At 39.8% G+C, this 20,242-nt stretch overlaps 1 protein-coding gene across 4 annotated transcripts in view; it reads left to right on the plus strand.

Annotated features, from left to right (window-relative positions):
• The window catches only part of LARGE1 (LARGE xylosyl- and glucuronyltransferase 1), a 277,081-nt gene that overhangs the window by 205,212 nt on the left and 51,627 nt on the right, over positions 1-20,242 (plus strand). For all 4 annotated transcript variants that reach the window (XM_062602676.1, XM_062602675.1, XM_062602678.1 and 1 more), the window contains one exon: positions 7,940-8,044. In XM_062602676.1, the coding sequence (XP_062458660.1) occupies positions 7,940-8,044 (105 nt within the window). The remainder of the gene's footprint in view (positions 1-7,939; positions 8,045-20,242) is intronic.

Here is a 20,242-nt window from a genome sequence, read left to right on the forward strand (position 1 = left end):
GGACAAGTGAAGCTGGGATGGGCATCTCTTGCGGTCTAGCTTACAATTTCACAGTGGTCAGGCTCGTTCTTCCCCAGATTCCATGTAGAGCACTTTTCTTGGCAACGTGTGGGGCATATCCTTACCTGCCACATAGAAGGCAAACAAAAACTCGTGTGCATGTCCAAATCACAACACCTTCAAATTCTTCTGAAGTTGCTGGCAGCCCAGGAGCCCAGCTGTCATGGGCCCATGAAGATCGGCTGTTGTCACAGAAAACCTCAAAAAGTTCTGTTACAAAGCGAAAGGTTTTTTCTGCACTTACTCTCTTGTGTTCAGCTACTGAGAATCCGTTTCCCTGGAATTCTGCAGATGAAAGGGCTGCAAACATGAATGGCAGGTTTGCTAGCTTTGCTGTGGTTTGCTGGACTCCTCACTGTCCTCTTCATTTTTCTAAAAAGCTCCTTGGAGAAGAGGAGAGGATGCGTGGAAACCCAATATATTCTCTTCTTTTGATTGATTTCATTCTTTCATCTTTCCTTCTGAAGATCAGAAATTTAGCTCTTTACCCCAACCTTTCTCAATACAATTCTCAATACATCATCCTCTTGATCACCTTTTGTGTATGATTATGCCTTTTGAATCCTCCCTCCTACCACCTACAAAACACTTGTCAAGTTTTTTTATGTACAGACTGTTGCAGAGTTATTCTTCTCTGGCTCAAGTTACTGAAACTTCTTTTGCCCTGGCCATATCACCACCTCTGAGTACATGCAGAAGTCAGCTGATACCACTGCTTTAATCCTTGTTCCAGCATTACCAGCACCTTCCTTTATTTCCTTCACTAGCAACTTTCTCCTTTAATGAGTCAACCTGGCCCATCTTGTCTTTCCCTGTCCTTGGTATACTCTGCCTACCTCTTCTTCACTTCTCTACTCTTCTTTCTTATCAGGTATTCCATGTCTGTCTTCTTTCTTCCTCTTCTGGCACCAGTGTGCTGTCCAATGTGATGCTCCCACAGAGCAAGCTATCCACTCTTCTTCTGAGGCAGTCCTGCTGTTGCTTAAGTGAGTTACTCCTTGTCTCCTTCTCATCCAAGTTGCTCCTTAAGAACTGTCTGTGCAGTTTATGTCTGTGAGCAATTAGTCCCCTAAAAAGGACCAAGGGCTGTTGGAAAACAGCAATGTACTTAATGCAAATGAGATATCAAATAAAAAAGTTAAACTAATATGGTAGGTATTTTTCCCTGAAATTTGACTTTTTCACATTTAAAAGGTAAGTTCTTCAAAGGAGAGATTGGCTTTTTCTATATCTGCCTAAACATGCACACACACAGCTATGCATTTATGCATGTAATATATGTGTGTGTGTGTGTGTATGCATGTGCACGTGCACATACACCTATAACGCATACATCTGTTGCATGCAAGCACATTGTGAAATAAATGCACACTAGAGGTTAAAGTATTCTATTTTGTTGAACACAGTATATCCTGTACTATACTGGCATAAGAGAAAATGTCATGCCTTGTTTCTGGGGACAGGCAAGCTTGTGTTACACACAAGATTTTATGTGTGTATTTTACACTGGATTCATGGTAAAATTTCTAAAAGCTTCATCGATAAAAGTGTTGAGGGGTTTTGTGCTTAAAATTATTTTTCAGAGGTAACTCAGGGCATTTGTTGCATGAGAAGACAGTCTTCTGTAACGATGAGAGGGGACATGGCAGTGGAAGAGAGAATTGAGTTTGAGAGCAGGAAGAAACATGAATTGATATAGACAGTGAAAGAATTGCACAGGGCATCAATAGTGAGGATGAAAAGCTTGAGCTTGACAGTGATCTGAAGGGACAGATGTATGAGAGATGTGGCAGGAGAAGTGAAGGATTTTAGAAGCTGCATATTTTGTATGAATCGGTGCAAGATCAGGGACTAGAAGGCCATAGAGAAAGGGTCAGTCACTCGAGGCAAGACTTAATGTGAAGTGCAATATATTCAGCTGATATCAGTCAGTGCAAGTGCACTGATTTCATTGAAGTCATGCAGATTTAGACCAGCTAAGGATGTGGCCTCACACCTTTCAGAAAGGGTGTCTTATGCAGGTGTTTAGAGGATAAAGAAAGATAAATCAGAAAGAAGGAAGAGGAAAAGGACATAAATAAAAGATTTTAACTGAGTTGTGCAGAAAATAACCCAGCTTCATTCTACTATTAAAGAGTCAGTTAGTCCTATGTTCATCAGACGTGGTACTGGCCAATTTAGAAATGTTCCAACATTCAGAATACGTACGCTTCCCCTCCTCCCTCCTGTCACCTTTTTATTCTCTATTTCTCTGTCCCATTTTGGGAGCAGAACTCTGCAGCTCTCTTGATTCCTACCGAGCTTGAATCTTAAATTCCTATTGAGTCTTCTCCTGTTTTTTCAGCTTACACTGCAAACATGGATTACTCTGGAAGTACTTGGCTGTGTCTCCAGCATTCATATATGTATTAAATTCCTAATGATATAAACCACAGTGGTTAAAGTAGTTAGAAGTAGCAAGACAGAGTTATGCTCTGTCTTCCTTTAATAACATCCACAGTGTAGAAATTGCTTACTTATGTTTTTCAAGGCTGAAAATTATTTGCACGTGCATTTCACTTTGGAGGCCTGTACCAAATACGACTAAACCTTGTGAATATAAGAACCGGGAGAGATGTGCTAAAGCAGATCTCTCTTGTGGTATCAGCTAACCCTTTGGCCATAGGTGATGAAGAGGTGCCACCCCACCCCTCTAAAATGTCTTTTCGTCTTCTCTTTCTGGAAACAGCCCGATGCCCTGAGGACCACAGAAAGTGCGGCTTACCTGAAGTGTTTGCTGTGGGCCCACTGCTCTTTATGTGATTGCAATAGAGTCATATGAAAGAGCTGAAGTTAGGCTCCTTTGTACCAAAGACTCTAAAGAAGATATAATTCTCTAAAACTAGGGAAAAAAATCAGGGCAGAATAGGAAAGTATTGTTCACAGGCATGAAGATTGTACTGGGCACCAAAGGAAACTAGTGGATACCAGATGCAACATAAGCTGATGCTTCTTCAGATGTGTCATGTGCTACAAGTGACTGGAAGCCTGAGGACCACTATTAGGAAGTGCCACAACAGAGCTTTGCCGTTGTGCTCCATACTGCACAGCTGTTACTTCCCGCTGCTCAAGAAACAATAGTGTGTGGATGGAGCTTCAGGCTGGCCACATGCGGGTGCTGTTAAGTTTTCAGTAGAAGCTAGCACACATAAGTCCCTCAGAGGACTTATATTTGCAGTATGTGAAAGAGTCAAAATGGAAGAGAGGTAAAAAGTTATTTCTATCCCTATTTTTATTAAGGGAGATTTGAGCAAGAGGTTGGTATGTGCTCTGTCCAGTGTCACTCAAGAAATCAGTACCAGAGGTAGGAGCTGAAGATACGGAGTCCATGACAATGCCTGAATTAGAGGATCATTCTTTCCTCTCCGTTAGCCACCAGAAATCTATGAAGTGAAGGCAGACTCGAAGACATGGAGTTGTCAGGCTCAGAAGTATCTGTTTTTCCATGGAAACATCTTCCCAGCAACAGCTAAGCTTTTGCAAGGAGAGAAGCAGTTCTCATCATGCGAGAGCTGTCAGAAATCTGTACTGTGCAAAATGCTATGGCTGTGCAGCTGCCTTCTGGAGAAGTCTCACCCACAGCCGGGCAGCATACAGCCCTGTTCCTGACAATCCAGCTGTAATTCTGCCTGCCTGGTAATTTTTCACCCTGGTCATGCCAGAATCATAGCCTTGTTTTCTGTTGTCTGGCTGTTAGTGATGATGTATGAATAAGTAGGAAAGACAGCTTCATTTTCATAAGCTAACTTGTGCCTGGAGGAACAGAGAGTGCGAGGAGTGCACTTAATCATAACTGCAGGGCCGGAGCAGCGAACAATGACAGAGCTTTTGCTGTTAGAGATGGTATTTTATTATACTAACTCTTAGGAAGGAAGACACAGGCAGCTCAGAATGCTGAATGATTCAAATTCATTATGGTAGCCACCGTGTTCTCATCTGCTGGAGGAATAACTCACGTAACTCTTTTGCTCTTGCCTCCTACAAAAGGCCACTGTGGGAAGGGACTCCAGTCTTTCTCCTCACAAAATCTGAATTCAGACTGTGGTACGACCAGCTGGTAAAAAGTTTCTGCAGAGCTGCAGACGCTTTGCGGGGAAGGCATGAAGAGTAGCAGAGGGACAGGCTGAGGCCGATGGATGGTCAGAGAAGTGAGGGCATGGAAAGCCTTCACCATGCCTTCTCAATATGAAACATGCATTGCTTTGGCCAGTGCCTCATTTCTATAACTCCGTAACGTATTTGGAAAAGTAAATAACTAAAAAAAAATAACTGTTAATGCTCAGATACACTGGACAGATATTCTCACAATGTATGAAAGAATTTTGATGAAAGCTTTGAGTGAAACGTATTTAACTGTTCAAAATTGGAAGGGCAAAACTTAAGAGATTATTTTGTTTGAACTTTTAGATACATAGAATAGTGTGGTATACATGGCATCAATTATGCAGCTGTATTATGTGCCACACTGATATTAAATATATAATACATATATTTTATATATATATATAAAAGGAGGTTTATAGATTTATATGTGGTTATTTTGGTATCTTCAGATTAAAATATTTGGGAATTCTTTTTCATAGAATATTTCTGAATTTGAATTGAGGCTTGGAGCAACCTGTTCTGGTGGAAGGTGTCCCCGCCCATGGCAGAGGGTTGGAACTGGACAACCTTTTAAGGTCCCTTCCAACCCAAACCATTCTATGATTCTGTTATTCTCTGATGATTTCTTTTTTCCGTACTGATTTAGAATGAAAACATGTTTTGGAACCATTAATATTTACTATGCAGCTGCAGTTCTCGTTTCCTGATCACTTCTGCCCTAAGTCAAGATCATAGAGACAATGTAAAGGGAAATAAAAATATGTTCTTTGGCAGAGACATCAATACTATTCCAGCCTAGAGAAAGCAGAGATATAACTAGAGAAGCTACAAAACACATCTTCATCTCTTTCTCCAAGGTGACTTGGCAGACTTGCCATCTCGTCTGCCTAGTAGGGTTTCAGACACCAGCAGGAGTTACAAACAGCCTGACAAGTTGCATAATGCTCTACCCGAAGACAGTACATGAACATGTGCACATTCCTAGGCCATTCAAAAGCAGCGTTAGCTAATATATTGTACTTCATATTTGTGACAAGCTAAAAGGGCATCTACAGACAGTTATACCAGCTCAGTTAATGTACAGTAAGTCACATTATATCTGATCCATATATCTAAGCTCTAAAGCTTACATGATGGTAATTTCTGCCATCATCTGTGTCCCATATCAAACCTCAAAGGATACTGGTGAGAGCAGGATTTGTTCTGATGTCTTCAAAAGCAAAGGGAAAAAGGGGAAGGAAATGGTACAACTGCAATAAATATGTGCGACCGTAATTTCCTGAGACTTTTCAGTTTACCTTGGCATGAAAAATAATAACTGAGAAATAAGTATTTCAGGGGTACATTGTCAGAACTGAGATTTTGGACTGGTAGGTGGGAAAGAAAAGCCATTAACAACCAGCAAGGTTTGTTCATTTTTTATTATTCGTCAGCTGGAAGGCTGAACTCTGTGGCTTGTTGGGAAATGCATGGGGCTAAGATAATGAAAGCAGATTGATGCTCCATAGTAAGGAAGTTCAATATCTGCTTCTTGCAAATGGAATTCTAACATTTCTTTTGATGTTAGCAGTACTATCCCAAGAAGGATCTGTGGACTGCTGAGTTGTGAAATGCGCTGTTAGAATACAGGCAGGGTTACTCTCTTTGTACTAGCTGTGCCAATCCCTGCTAGCCCAGCTGCACCTGCATTTTTTATTGGTTTTTTTTCTCATCCTTTACTAGCCATAGTAGTTTCTTACTTTGATTTACTTAACCTCAGCTGTAAGTGATGTTGATAAAGAACAGGCAGTCTTCCATCATGGAATCAACAAGTGTCGGTTAAAATTGTGCCCTTCAGCTGTTTTGGGGTAAAGGCTTGTTTCAGCCAGTTGAGATCCCTTTCATATTTCCTCACAATATATGGCTCGTGGCCCCTCATGTGCTGTTTAGTGTGTTCTGTGTGTCTCACAGGTTAAGAGATCCTACAGTTTATTTATATGAACAAATCATCAGCTGCCTAGGATGCATCTGCCTCTAACTTGTCATTTCCTTCATTCTCTTGTGCTTTGCCCTCTGTTAATATTGCCAATTTGCAGTAGCACCAATGGGGTGATAAATGTGCGGTGGTCTTTTATATGTTCCATTCTGCTATCCCCCAGATTTTCCACCTTCTTGAAAAGTGAGTTATGCAGTATAATGTAAAATTTTAAATATATGTATTACATGTAATCTATAATGGAAAGGGAGAGATATCATCGGAAAATTAGGTCTGGCAAGCACTGGCATGCTCTGATTAGGATAGAGTAGGGTGATCCTGAGCAGAGGTGTGGAATGGATTTGGTAATTTCTCAAGGTTATTTCTAGATTGATTTCCGTTCACCCCTTGAATGCTTTTGTAATGTTGATTTATTTGTTATATGCATCAGCCACTCATTGCTGCTCACACTCATTGAAACAGCATTTGAGGCACATGTGGGGGTTACTGACAGAATTAGAGATATCACAGGAGAGTGCTGTAATCACCTGACCTATCCTAATGTCTTCCAAGCTTATAATAAAGTATGAATTAATCACTTCTGTCTTAATGTCCTGCTTCCCAGCCTGATCTTGACTTGGGCCATACTGAAATGTTAGTTATAAAGCTGTGGTCCTACATAAACAAGATATAATGATCATTTAATGCTTTCAGTGGACTGCTGTGACCATACATCCAGTTTTATGAGCATAGCTGGGATTTGAAAATGTGCCTTCAGAGCATGATGCTTAATTGCTTTCTCAAAAGGTTGCAAAATAATCTCCAGTCCCAGTCTTAGTGCCCTCAGTGAGCGGGTCCCTCTGTCAAAACACCATTTCCTTTTCTTTCTTTGAATAGATCCAAAAACAGTTTTCCCCTTCCCTCCATCCTCTGTCACCAGAGCTTTATTTCAATCACTTCTCTTATTTACATTTTATACAGCACATTTTAGGATAGGTAATTAAGTCCTTATCTATACAAACATTCATTTTTCAGTTGATTTTTAAGCAGTGCAAACCTTCTAGACACATTTGATTTAAAGCACATTTTACTCCAGCTGGAGCCAGCTGCTAATCAATGTAAGCTAAACCAAAATAAGCCCATCCAGAACTGAAATCATAATATCTATGCAGCATTCCACACAGGCTTACCTAAATGACTTTTGAATTATGCTCTTAAATTAAAACAGTGCAACTTTCTTATGTAGGTAAACTCTTAGAATCCAATAATTTTCTAAGCAAAAGGGATTTCCTTTGTGACTGATAAAAAAAAATCCCCAAAACTACTGGGGGGGAGGGGGGGAACATGGGAAGAATAATTTACTGTACTGAGCCTTTTTCTTCAACTGTATTACCTCATCAGAGTATGAACAGATCTTCATATTAAATGATCATTTTACCAACACTTACTTCTCACTAGGAGAATTCTTCATCATTGTATTCCAAGATCAGGCAGCATTCAGATTTGTCTGGGTGATATATTTTTGTCAGTATGACAAAGGTTCCCACAGTGTTTAATTACTCAGACTAGCCAGGGGAGAAGGAAAGAAATGAGCCATGCTCAATTTGCTGTGGCAGACTTGCTATCTGTTGCATAAGCAGGCTTCTTCTAAGTGCATGGAAGGAGGGCAGCACCCAAACTTCTGTCTTCTCTTTCCATTGGCTTTCCCTCTCCAGATTTCCTGTGAGTTTTCCATTGGTTGTCTTTTGTCTCATGATGTTTTTGCAATTTGTTCATTTCCAGGGCAGCAGGTTCTTGGCTTGGTGGAGAACCAGAGTGATTGGTATTTGGGGAACCTTTGGAAGAATCATCGGCCCTGGCCAGCGCTTGGGAGGGGCTACAACACAGGTAGGTCCTGAGGGTTTTTTCTGAATTAAGGTTTCCATTGGGCATGCAGTCAGTCTCCCGCTGTAAAAGTGTATGAGATGTGGTAACTTGCACCTCCCTTCCTAACTTACTGCAAAACTTGTCATTTAAAGCAGTAAAAATGATGCAGTGTGATGCATTTTGAAACTTCTGGTACTGTGCTACTCTGAGAAAAATATATTCCTTCTCTAAATGGTCTTAAGAGAGATTGTATGGCATCCATCAGGGAAGGACTGAGCTTCTCAGCAGTCTGACACATTCTCAGCACATCTCCTACAAGATTTCTGTCTATGATAAGCTTTTGTAGACCCAGGAAGAGGGAAAGAACAGGGATCAAGGCTCATTTATTGTAGAAAGGTAAATGATATCACAAAATGTCAGCCCAATAAAGATATAACTCCTCCAGGACAGCAACAGAGTCATAATTGTCCTAATAAAATGCAAACTACTGGCCATCAATTTCTGCTGCTGTGGGAAAGGAATAAAGGCGTTAGATCAGAGAATTTGTTAGGTTACAAGAGAGAGGTCTTCCCTCTGATTTGTGTTTGGTATGTGAGAAAACATACCAGGTGCATAAAGAACACACACGTACATCTAAATCATTCCAATGCTAGGCTGTACATGCTGATGCAGGGAGTTAGGTTCCCTCTCTATTTGTAATAAAAGGGCAGAACAGATGGTGAAGCCTCCATTTAGAACAGGTGAGTCTATTTAAATACCCCTGCACTATCAGGAAATTATTCACCGTAATAGAAGTTTCGCTTTGCAGAAATGCATTCAATTCAATTAAACAGACTAACTAGGAAAAGGATTGCACAAGTTGTGGTTGGGTCATCTGTATTTCTATATTCCTTTGTCTATTTGGCGGAATCACTCCAGTTTTTGTGAGTTTGTATTTCAGCCTCTGCAAAGCATCTCTGTTCTGTGAAAAGATTCCAAAGGATAGCCTAACAGAACAAAATAGATATGAATACAAGATTTCAGCAAAAGAAGTTTTTGTTTCCTGGCTCTCCACTTGCCAGAGCAGAACTGCATATATAAAGGTTTGGGCTGCCCACTCCTGCCCCTCACTCTTCCAAAAGCATTAGACAGAGCCAAGTTTCATGGATTTGTCCTGAAAACAAAAAGCTTACGTTATACACAGCTGTATACATTGATGTCAGTTCTGTTCACTGTTACACCACAAAACAATATCTTTTGTTCTACTGAGAGATGAACAACTTTTACAGGTACTTTCTTTCTGCTACATTTTTGCTTTTTCCTTTCAGACATTTAACGCTGGCAGAAAGCGTCACAACCACATAACATTAGAATAACCCAAAAATGTATGGTATCTAAAATGCAATTAAGTAAATCAAAGTGCTATAAAGCTTTAATTTATATTGTCTTAACTTACTGTTCCATATGGTTTATAGGGATACCAAATGCCAGTTTATCACAAAATTCTTCCACTGAAAGCAAAAATAATTGAATGCCTGCAGTCCTTCAAATAAATGTCATGTGTTAATTCCTGGTATGTGTTAATACGTACCTACCAGGCTATGCATAATCCTGCCAATGATTTTAGTCTGTTCCTAATTTCTTTCTTCAGACAACTCACCTGTAATTGTAAAAACTCTTCAAAAAACAAACAAACAAACAAAACACCAGAAGGTAGATAATGAATGGAAGAATGACAAGTGATCATAAGAAGTGGATTGATGTTTTTTTAACTACATGCAACAGGAGGTCACTGGGTGAAGCAGTTCAAGTTCTGAGAAGTAGCAAATGATGTTATTGACAGAATCAGCATAATTTACTGTGATTTTCTTAATTGAATTTATTGTTTGCCTCAGTAATCTAGCCGAGATTGGAAGTATAAATATTTCAATGAAGATGAAATGTGAAGTGAAGCTGGAGCTTGTTTGATGTGTTCAGTAAATTAAAATAATTGTCACTGAATGCAACACTTGTGGCCAAGGAGGATTCAGAAAACTAAGGGTGGGGGAGGAAGAGGGCAGGAAAGAGAGACTATAACTCTAAGCAAAACACTCATCAAAGGCAGTGGGCTGGGAAAGGAAAGACTCAGAAATTCAGCTGCTTACAGCTGTACTTAGGAACAATAAAAGGGCCCCCAAAACGCTGAAACTTCAATGGGCTGAGCAAAGCTGGATCAGACAGACTTTGCTTTTGCTCTTGGGAGAGTGTTTACTACAAACCCAGGACACAATCCCAAGACAAAGTTTTTATGTGGGCCTCTTCAGCCAGTCCCAACATTGGCAGGTTTGATGCAGAAGCACCCCTTGAAGTCAAAATTACTCCATTTATTCCTCCCACTTTCTGAAGGAAATAATTTATCTTTCATTGTACTTTTCTGAGTCACTCTGGAAAAAATACAGGTTGGGAGGAGTCCCAAAAGGCAGATACGTAGAAGCCATAGGTGTGCTTGTTCCTTCTCCACTAGCTCTTTAAACACAGTAATCACGACATGTGTTCTATTACTGTGTGCCCAGACCAAACCTCCTGACAACCAATACATCTTCAAGGGAAGATTTTTTGGGGGGTTGTTTTTCATCCTTCTTCCTCATTTGCACAGGCAGAAAATTTTTTAGAAGTGTGTGTAGGGATTTAAACTGGCAGAGCAGAGATCTAGATTAGACATTAGGAAGAAGTTCTTCCCAGTGAGAGTGGTAAGACACTGGAACAAGTTGCCCAGAGAAGCTGTGGCTGCCCCATCCCTGGAAGTGTTCAAGGTCAGGTTGGACAGGGCTTTGAGCAACCTGATTTAATGGAAGGCATCCCTGCCCATGCAAGCTGGTTGGAACTAGGTGATCTTTAAGGTCCCTTCCAACTCAAACCATTCTATGATTCTGTAACCCAAATCACACTTAAATTCATGATATAATCTTAGGAAAACCAGATCAAACTCAAAACTCAGTTCAGTGACAATTTAATTGGTGATTAAAATACTCTTGGTTAGAACCATTCTTTATTTGAGATTATATTCCCTTCTTCAAGCCACTTTAAACACAGTTTCTTCTGTACCACAAAGGCACCCAGGTTTTTTCTGTACCTCACTGGCCAAAACTGGGTAAGCTGCTTAATCAAATGCATTTTTATGTATTGCCCATTTCCTTTTGCCTGTCTACACCATTAATTCTCACAGACACTATTCTCTCTGTATCATCTGCATTGTCTTTCACTGACCAAACCTGTGCTTTCTAAAGTATTGTCTGAGCTGCACTATGATTTTTCTCTTTACGGATGTTAAACTGACAGCTCCAGAATTGGAGCTTGATGTTAATTTCTGAAGTAACAGTCATCTTAGACCTCAGAAAAATATCTTGTCAAAAAAATTCTAAACATAAAAGCTTTTAGTACATTGTCGGCTTTATACTTTCCATCATGGTGGAGAACAGCTTTTAAAAGCAGTTTCTGGTGGCTGTTACCATGATTTCAGGCCACTTCCTCAGCTGGTGTGAATCACCCCTGTCTTCTCTGGCTTCAGTGCAGCAAGGCCAACTTATATCTGCTGCAAATGTTTTCTCTGCCTTTCGAGTAGAGCTTTAGGATGGATTTGTGCCTGTAATTTGGGTGCCAGGAGGGGCATTTGGAAAAACTTTGGCAGAGGGGATTTCAGAATTCTAGACTACAGAAGCCCATGCTGAGAGTTTGAGGCTCATCTGAAATACACTGCTTCAGTGCAACTACTAGATACAGTAAGGATGTGTCTCAACAGCTTGAGCTGAGGACTCATACTCCCACGCTGAGAGATGTCACTTTACCAGATTTGTGGATTGAGAACAGAAGGGAATGGCTAGCACCTAACGATTACCAGGCTACGTGTGCACCATGCATTATTACTCTGATGTTTGTTATGACTGGAAGAATGCTTGAATGAATCTCTTTATTGTTTCCCTGAAAAAAAAAGAACCTATGAAAGATGATTTGGAAGTGAGAAGCATATGTTGTGTCATTTTTGCATAATATTTAGCAATTGTAAATAAGAAAGACAAGCATAGGGCAGGCTGTTTATATGAAGTTAGACTGGATCACATCTTGCGTTTCTTCATGACGATATTGTGCACCTTCAGTGCAGAGAGCAAATGACTAGTAAAACAGAGCACAGTGGGGTGGTTGTGGTCATGGTCCTGTCCTGGAAACATGGAAACCGCATTCATCTGCACTCCACAGGCTTCTGTTCACAGCATTATGATAATGGATCTGATGTTAAGAAGTGCTGAGCACTTTTAATTTAATCAGACATTTCTGTGTGGGTTTATTTTTCAGAAAGCCTCACAATTAATGCTTTATATAGTTATTGTTGCCTAAGTCTGGATAGATCTGTTACCAAAATGCCTTTCCCTCCCCATGGAAGAGTCAGAATTCTATGACAGCCATCTGAATATAGCAATAATTTATGAACTATTCCACAGATTCTGACTTAAACCACTGCTTTTCTCCATGGTGTAAAGAAGAGTGTACTGGTCACTTGAGAGGGAAGATTTTTTCCAGATTGTCTCAACAAATGCAGAAGTCAGAAACCTCATGGTTTATGGAACCTTTAAACATCCTTGAAACATCAGGGCCTGTCTCAGTTTAGCCGTGTCCTCTCTAAAAGCCATCGCAATATTCCTATCTCCCATTACATAACACATTAGTCTCATTTAATACAGGAACTGTTATCATACAGGTTTGGATGCAAGTACAGGAGCATTTGCAAACAGTGTAAAATTATTTTAATGATAAAAAAAAAAGAGAGAGAGAGAAAAGTCCAACACTAACATCAAGGCAAAAAGTAGTAATTTCTTCACCTACTCACATTCACACTGTGCCAGGGCTTTTTATTAGATTCTTGCTTCTCTAAGGTACTGTGAGCTCATTCAGCAAATACTGTTATTGATGCAAAACATGCTTGATATACCTGTGCTTTATAACTCATGAAGATGCATTTGAAGTACAGGTGTGTGCACATTGTATAGGTAGTGCCAATACATTGTTGCTTTTAGGCTCAGCAGGAAATATCAGTCTGTTTGTGTCAATGTTGGGAAGCTAAAATGATAATTCCAACTTTGATGACCACATCCTTTTCTTTGTTGGCTATAATCTGTAGCTTGCAGTTAAAAATAAGCTTTCTTAAAGCTGACTGCCCTCAAAGAATAGCTTCCTTTCCAGTCTTCCTCATACATTTTCTAAACCATGTGATGCACCGAGAACTTGTTTACAGCACGCTTGACATTTCCGAAATGAGGGCCAATATGTATTTGATTTTGAAAATGGTGCCTCTAGTTTGAGAGGCCTACCCATGTGATGGCATTGCTGTGGCTGAATTAGTCTACTTTTTATTGTATTCTGTGAGATACGTCCTCTGCTCCTTAGCAATTGAATCTATCAGACCCTGCAATAACTGTGTTTTTTAAAAAAAAACCAACACCTGACTTTCTTTGAAACACTGAAAACTTTTGTCTGCTAAGAAACCTGTGATAAAAAAGCAGTGGCATTCAGACAGTCTATACCAGATTTTAGTTTCTATTGTATTGACGTAAATAAAAAGTGGGTTTTTTTAGTTGTTTAAATTCTCCTATTTAGGTTTTTTCTTTACTGGTCTGACCTAAGTTCATAATGTAAAGTTCTCCATGTAATGTACACCAATAGGATACATATATATATCTAATCTAATGATTTAAAGTATCAGTCGAAAGTGTGATATTTTTAGCTTGATCAAGGCAGTTCTTCATGTGAACATACCTAGCTTGATGAGTAATTATGCTGTCCAGCACTCTGAAATACCCTCTCTTTATTGTAGAGAGACCATCATTATCAGGTTAGATTTAGAGGAAAGACTTGCACATAAAAGCTTAGTAGAGGTATCCAGGTGCCTAAACTGAGAACAGAAATTTCTATTATATGACAGGAGAACCCCAGGCAAATGCATAGTAATAGTAAACCCAGTGCTTTTTCTTCTGAATTGCAGGTTCACTTTCCAGTTTCTCATTGTGCTTATAAAAGTGGTTGGGTAAAGGCAGTTCTTCTTTTGTAGGTACAGAAACAGAGGTTGTAGCCATAGTCCCAAAACAAAGAAGGAGGCATCACTGTTAGACTCCATCTTCGGAGTCTAATGGGCAGCCTGGTGTCTGCCACACAAAGTAGCAGAGTAACTAAGATTTCTTTTCTACGCTTTTATGTCAAAGCTGTCACCTGTAAATGAGTGCCAACAAAAAACAGTTGAATTTGGTCATCTTCAGATGATCAGATCAGAGAGCATCTCCAGAGATCTTCTAGTCCTCTTCCCACTGAAAACCAACTCATGTTGCTCAGGGCCTTTTCCAATTGGGTATTTAGTATCTCCAAGGATACCTCCCAAAGCAGCCTGTTCTTGTTACTGTCTTAGTAAGAAAATTAAAAAATAGAAAAAAAAATCCTTAATTTGTAATTAGAATTTTCTTTGCTGCAGTTTTTGTCAGTTATGTCTCATTCTGTCTCTCTGCATCTCTTAGAAGAGTTTGGCTCCATTAAGTACTTTTAGACAGCAGTAAGAGATCCCCTCAGCTTTCTCTTTCCAGGTAGAACAAACCCAATTCTCTCAGCTTCTTGTATGTCTTTTTCAAGCCTTTAACAATTTTGGTTGCTCTCCGCTGGACTTACTCCAACATGTCAGTGTCTAGGTTTGACTAAGAAACCCAAAACAGTACTTCAGATGTAGTCTTACAAGCACTAAGGAGAGAGTGCTAATCACTTTCCATGACCTAAACAGGGCTAAGAGAGCCCAGGATGTGGTTGGTCATCTTTGCTGCAAGGTTGCATTGCTGCTTATGTTCAACTTGCTGTCCACCAACCAGATAGGACTTTTTCTGGAAAGCTCCTTTCTATCCAGTTGTCCTCCAGCTTGTGCTGCCCATTCAGGAATAGTCCCACGCAGGGCTTCTCATTGAGCCTTATGAGCTTTCTCTTAGCCCACTTGTCCAGCCTGCCAGGGGCCTTCTGAATAGCAGCTCTGTCCCCAAGGCCACAGACCCCAATTTGGTGTCACATGTGACATTGCTGAGGTTGTGTTCTAGCTCATCTCTATCTAATTAATCGGGATGTTAAACAGTATCAAACACGGTATTAACTCCTGTGGAATACCACGTGTACCTGGCCGCAGCCTGAATGAACACACCCCCTGAGCTTGGTACTCCAACTTATTTTGCAGGCACCTTGTAATCCACTTATCCAAACTGTACCTCAGTTCAGCTATATGAGCATGCTAAACAGCTCCACATGCATTTTCTCCTTATGCAAATGTATCTATTTCTGTTGTGAACCTAATCCTGTCTGTTACTGGAAGAGAAATAATCATGGAGGGAGGGTTGACCTGCAGCTGACCTTTAGTTTAAATCATTTCATTAAAGTACGTAGTGTTTCCTGTTTGTTCGGGTTTTATTAAGGCTATAATTAATTTTTAGGCTTGTTCATTCTATACTGCTTCTTTATTCCTCTAAGTCATTTCTTAGAAATCTTCTATTCCTCCTGAATGTCATCCAGTCAATAAACTGCCTATTAGAGGGAAAGAAAAGTTGTCTGGTTGTTTATGAATGCAGAACCCCAAACCTTTTTGTCATCCAGCTCTAAAGAAACGCTTGAGAGGCTGTTCAGCCCAGGAGCCACATCTCCTCCTCTGTTGCTAGGGCACTGGCTGAACACCAGACCAAGAAGAGCTATGACGGGTTCTTACTCACTGTGCCCATCCCTGTAATTAGCCTTGAGGACCTCTGTTAGTATTATAAGCCAGGCAAAATAATTATCACCTGCGCAGGATGTATTTTTCCTCTTCACATAGTCCAAAGTGGAAACCTTGTAAAATTGTTGACATTTCAACCCCTATTAAATATGATGCTTTTGAGAGGCTCAAAACCAGAAAAACTCACATAATTTAAAGCAATGGTCCCTGTTACCTTTCATTTTTTGCTGCTTTCTGAGGAAGAAAAAAACATAGATAAGCATCATGGATGAGGTCCAGATCTGATATAAATGCCTGACTCTTGCATTAAAGAGACCTAAGCTGATTTATAGGAGCTGAGAATCAGGAGATAAACTTTTTTCTTTTAAAGGCTGGTGATTCTTTGGTGAAGAGTCCAAGATAGATTAGTTTTGGAAGATGTACTTGCTTTTATCAGGGCAAATATCCTGCAAATTCCAGCAGATCTCCTCATTTTTTATCCATGAAAACAAGGTTTGTGTGATCCCTTTTTCCAAACATCCTGCACAGGACTGGACCTCCTGCACAGTAACCCTGTACAGTTTGTACTATGCTGTGATTCCTTTTCAGGACAGCTCACCCGAAGTCCAGCTACTCTGGCTTGATGTAGAGTTGTGACACTCACTCACACTTCCATGTTTTGAAGCACTGGCATGTAAAATTGTACGCTTGGAAGGAATGAAGAGATGCATGAGAATCAGTCCAGGATAGATAATCAGATGAGCATGACCTCCAGGTTTAATACAGTTGTCAAAATACTTCGTGTGATCATTGGATGTCTAAACAGGGATCTTTCAAGCATGAGTGCAAGAAATATACTTCTTTTTTGTATTGGGTGTGGATTTCTTACTCCTGACATACTGGATGTCTATGCTGTCAGCTAGCTTAGCTCCCTGGGTCGTTCTTTGTTCTTGGCACCCTAATCATCAGCAGGACGTAGAAATCAGTTGGTACCCTGTCTTGCCTTTGCCAAGAAAAAAGAAACTGAGTGCGATTTTTTGATACTCTGGGAAGTATTTCTGGAAGGTAGTATGGATAGGACTATTCTTACATGCCTTGATGACATTCTCCCCTGCACACAACATAGACCCTCAGTTCCTTGCTGAAAACTCCAATCTAGAAGCTTGTAACATGGCTCTCATAATGTTGGATACTGAGAAATGCAAACAAAATGACTGTTATGCCTGAAAATTGAAGGAACATGAGCTAGGCCCTCAGAGAAAGAGCGTTATGTAGTGTGGATGTGGCCAGCCTGCTCAATGAAGAGCTAGACACTGGGCAGTATGTGCAGCCACTCTGCAGTCCTTGATCTGAGTGCTAGGGATCGCTTCTTGGAATGGGTTTATTTTACAATGTAGACTTATATACTTGTCCAGGTATGATCTTCACAGGTCAAAAATAAGTACTTATAAATTAATGAAGTTCAGAGAAAATACTGGATAAAATACCATAAAGTTGGGGAAAATAGCTCCCGGAGCTTATTTGGGAGTGAGTCAAGAGATAGTTTGATCACAGCTTATTAGTATCTGCAGGATGAAATAACATTTCTTAATAGAGGGCTTGCCAATTTAGCAAAGGTTCAGCAAGATCAAATGACTGCAGGTTCAAAGACATGTTCAAACCAGAAATAAGGGAAGTCTCCTTCATCAGAGTAATTATGCATTGGAATAACTTGTCAAAGTTTGTGATAGATTACCCATTATTGTAGGTTTTTAAATCAAGGCTGAATGTTTTTCTAGAATTTATGTTCTAGTTAAAGCACAAATCGATTTGGAAAAATCCTATGGCCTCTGTAATGCAAGAGCTGAAAATCATCCTTTCTGACTTTTATCACTTAAATATGTATTTCACTGGGACTTTGTTTTCCTCTCGGCTGAAGTCACCTAAGCATCCATGTAAATGAAATCACAGATAACCTGCCATGTAAGAACTCTGCATTTTTAGCATTGAAGACAGGAAAAGTTCTCTAAAACTTTGTAGAAATTTTCCACATTTCCCCCATTCTTGTTAAGTCTCACGTTTCAGAGTGCTTCATAATAAGAACTGTACCTGACCATCTTTTTGTTAGTGTCAGCTTTTGGCAACTCCATTGTGACTTCCAGATGCACACAGAAATGCACACTAAATAGCTCTTGGATGATACTTGTGTGTGACAGTGATGTGAGTCACATCTTTAAGACAGCTCTCCTCTGCTCCATTTAGAATGGCCATTGTCATTGTGTTACAGCATGTAGAAATGAAAACTGCCCTCCTCTCTCCCTTTGGGAAGAATTTAATGATTTGCCTCTTGGAAGCCATCTTCCCAGTTTATCAACTGAGAAATCCCTTTAATATTTGCTTTCCACTGCATTTAAAATGTAATCTCTGGATCCTATATGCTCATAAGGGTCACGGAATGCAAAGGAGGAGCTTTTTAAAACCCATGTAAGGAGCTTCTTCACAGGTGGTTTTCATCTCCCATAACTCTCTGCAGAGTTCAGGAAACACAGGGATTCAAGGAAGCTTACTATCCTTACTGTCTTCATCAACTCCCAAAGCAAGTAGAGCAGATGGGAGAAACCCTAGCTTCCCTTTCTGATTTTGCTAATATTTGTCTTTTTGTGAGTCATGTTGTCTTCTGTTACAGGATTTAGGAAAACTTTATCAGCAATTTGGCCAGGAAAATGTATGACTTGGTACTTCTTGGGATCTGTGTAAGAGAAGGCCGTTTCCTCTGGGTCTCAAGACATTTTTTCTTTGCTGACATCTGAGAGTCCTGCAGAGTTGTTATTTCTCTTTGTAAGACTCAGGAAGATAGGAGGGGAGAGCATTACTTAGCAGGATGTTCTTTAAGTAACAGATTTTTCCTCCTTAGGCTTCGTAAAAATCTTAATGGCTCATGACTTCTCTCCTGTAGACCTTTCAGACTCCTGAATCAAGGAAATTTTTCTGTAACAGCCTTTGGGGATTTAAGAAAGTTGGAGAAATTCCCCAGAAATCGAAGTCATTAAAGAGAAGACAGAAAGCAAATGTTTCTTTTTTCGAATTGCTGAGGAAGAATATCATATAAACAATAAAGAAATAATTAGAAAACTAGGAAATTCTGAGCTACAGTCAGTAGCTCTATAAGAAGTTTGAATCATGCTTGAGTACATCCTTCATCTTAATTTTGCCTAAGGAGAAACAGCATACTTCTGAAGAGGAGAAAAAAGAAAATAAAAGTGTTCCATTTCATTAAATGGTCATCAGGAAGTGTAAGCAAAATGTTTATAATGCTTCAAGAGGAACCAGGCTCCCAACAGAGTGACTGCAGTATATTTCAAAATGCACTCTATCACAGCTTCATTTTCAATATATGTGCAGAGAAAACAAGGGCTATTGCATTCTGTCACCATGCCCGGAGGGACACCCACTCTCCATTTCAAAACAGCTTCTCAGCCCTATTCTGTTTTCTCAGAGAAAAGTTCAAATGTGGAGTCATTGTTTATTCTCAATTAACACACTGTGCATCCCTGCAGGTTTTCATTAGGTTTTTTTACATTGTAAAATGCCTGGGTTTTTGAGGGGAAAAAAAAAAAGAAAAGGCTGTTGTATGTAAATCCATAGTTAAATAATGTACCAGGATATAAAAAAATCTAATAGAAATAGAATTAAAGTTCTCTGGACATACTGTGTTAAAAGCTATAGACACAAGCTGTGGTTTTATTGTACTAATGATACGGCTAGTCAGACTAGGAACATCAATTAGATAGATGGTCTATAAGTCAAGTGAAATAAATGCATTGTTTTTAATCCACACAAAGACTTGAAATGAAGATTCAAAAAGGTTTGCAGTGGCTTGCTGTGGAATTGCAGCTTTAGTTCATTTTTTAATCCCTAACAGCTATATAGTTGTATTTTATTCTTTGCTATAGATACTGTGGGTAGATAGCAGATGCCACAGCCAATTGTGTGGAGGTGTAGGATAGTGGATTTCAGATGTAGTCCTTTGCAATACTGGTACTTTGGGCTTTGATCCAGCAGGGGCATAGTTGCATTCCTAGCATTACACACTGTGACCACTTATGTTAATTTCAGGTACAATAAATTGGAATTCAAAGAACATGCATAAACATTTGCTAGGGCACTAAGTGGTCAGCACTGCCGCGGCACTTCTGGGATAGCAAAGCTGCAAACCCCTTCCATAGTGCCTAAAACTGAAATTGACTTTTTGGTGCCAAATCTATTTCACAAAACATGGTGGTTTGTACTGCGTTAAATCTCTGCGTCAGTTATTTATTGCGGCAAATCCCCATAATGTCAGCCCTGTTTAACATTGTTTCTAACAGCATCTGAGACTCAGGGTTTTGGTGTATGGTCTTTGGTATGCTTGTTAGGTATTGTAGAATCCTAGTAATTCTTTCAAAAGTCACTGTTGCTTTGTAATATATTTTGAAGTGTGTCTTGCCTGTCTTTCTCAGATACTGTAATGGTATCTACTTGCT

Source organism: Pezoporus occidentalis, unplaced genomic scaffold (assembly GCF_034315485.1).
Source record: "Pezoporus occidentalis ecotype Australia unplaced genomic scaffold, CSIRO_AGI_Poc_V1 ctg78, whole genome shotgun sequence".
Taxonomy (NCBI): Eukaryota; Metazoa; Chordata; class Aves; order Psittaciformes; family Psittacidae; genus Pezoporus; species Pezoporus occidentalis.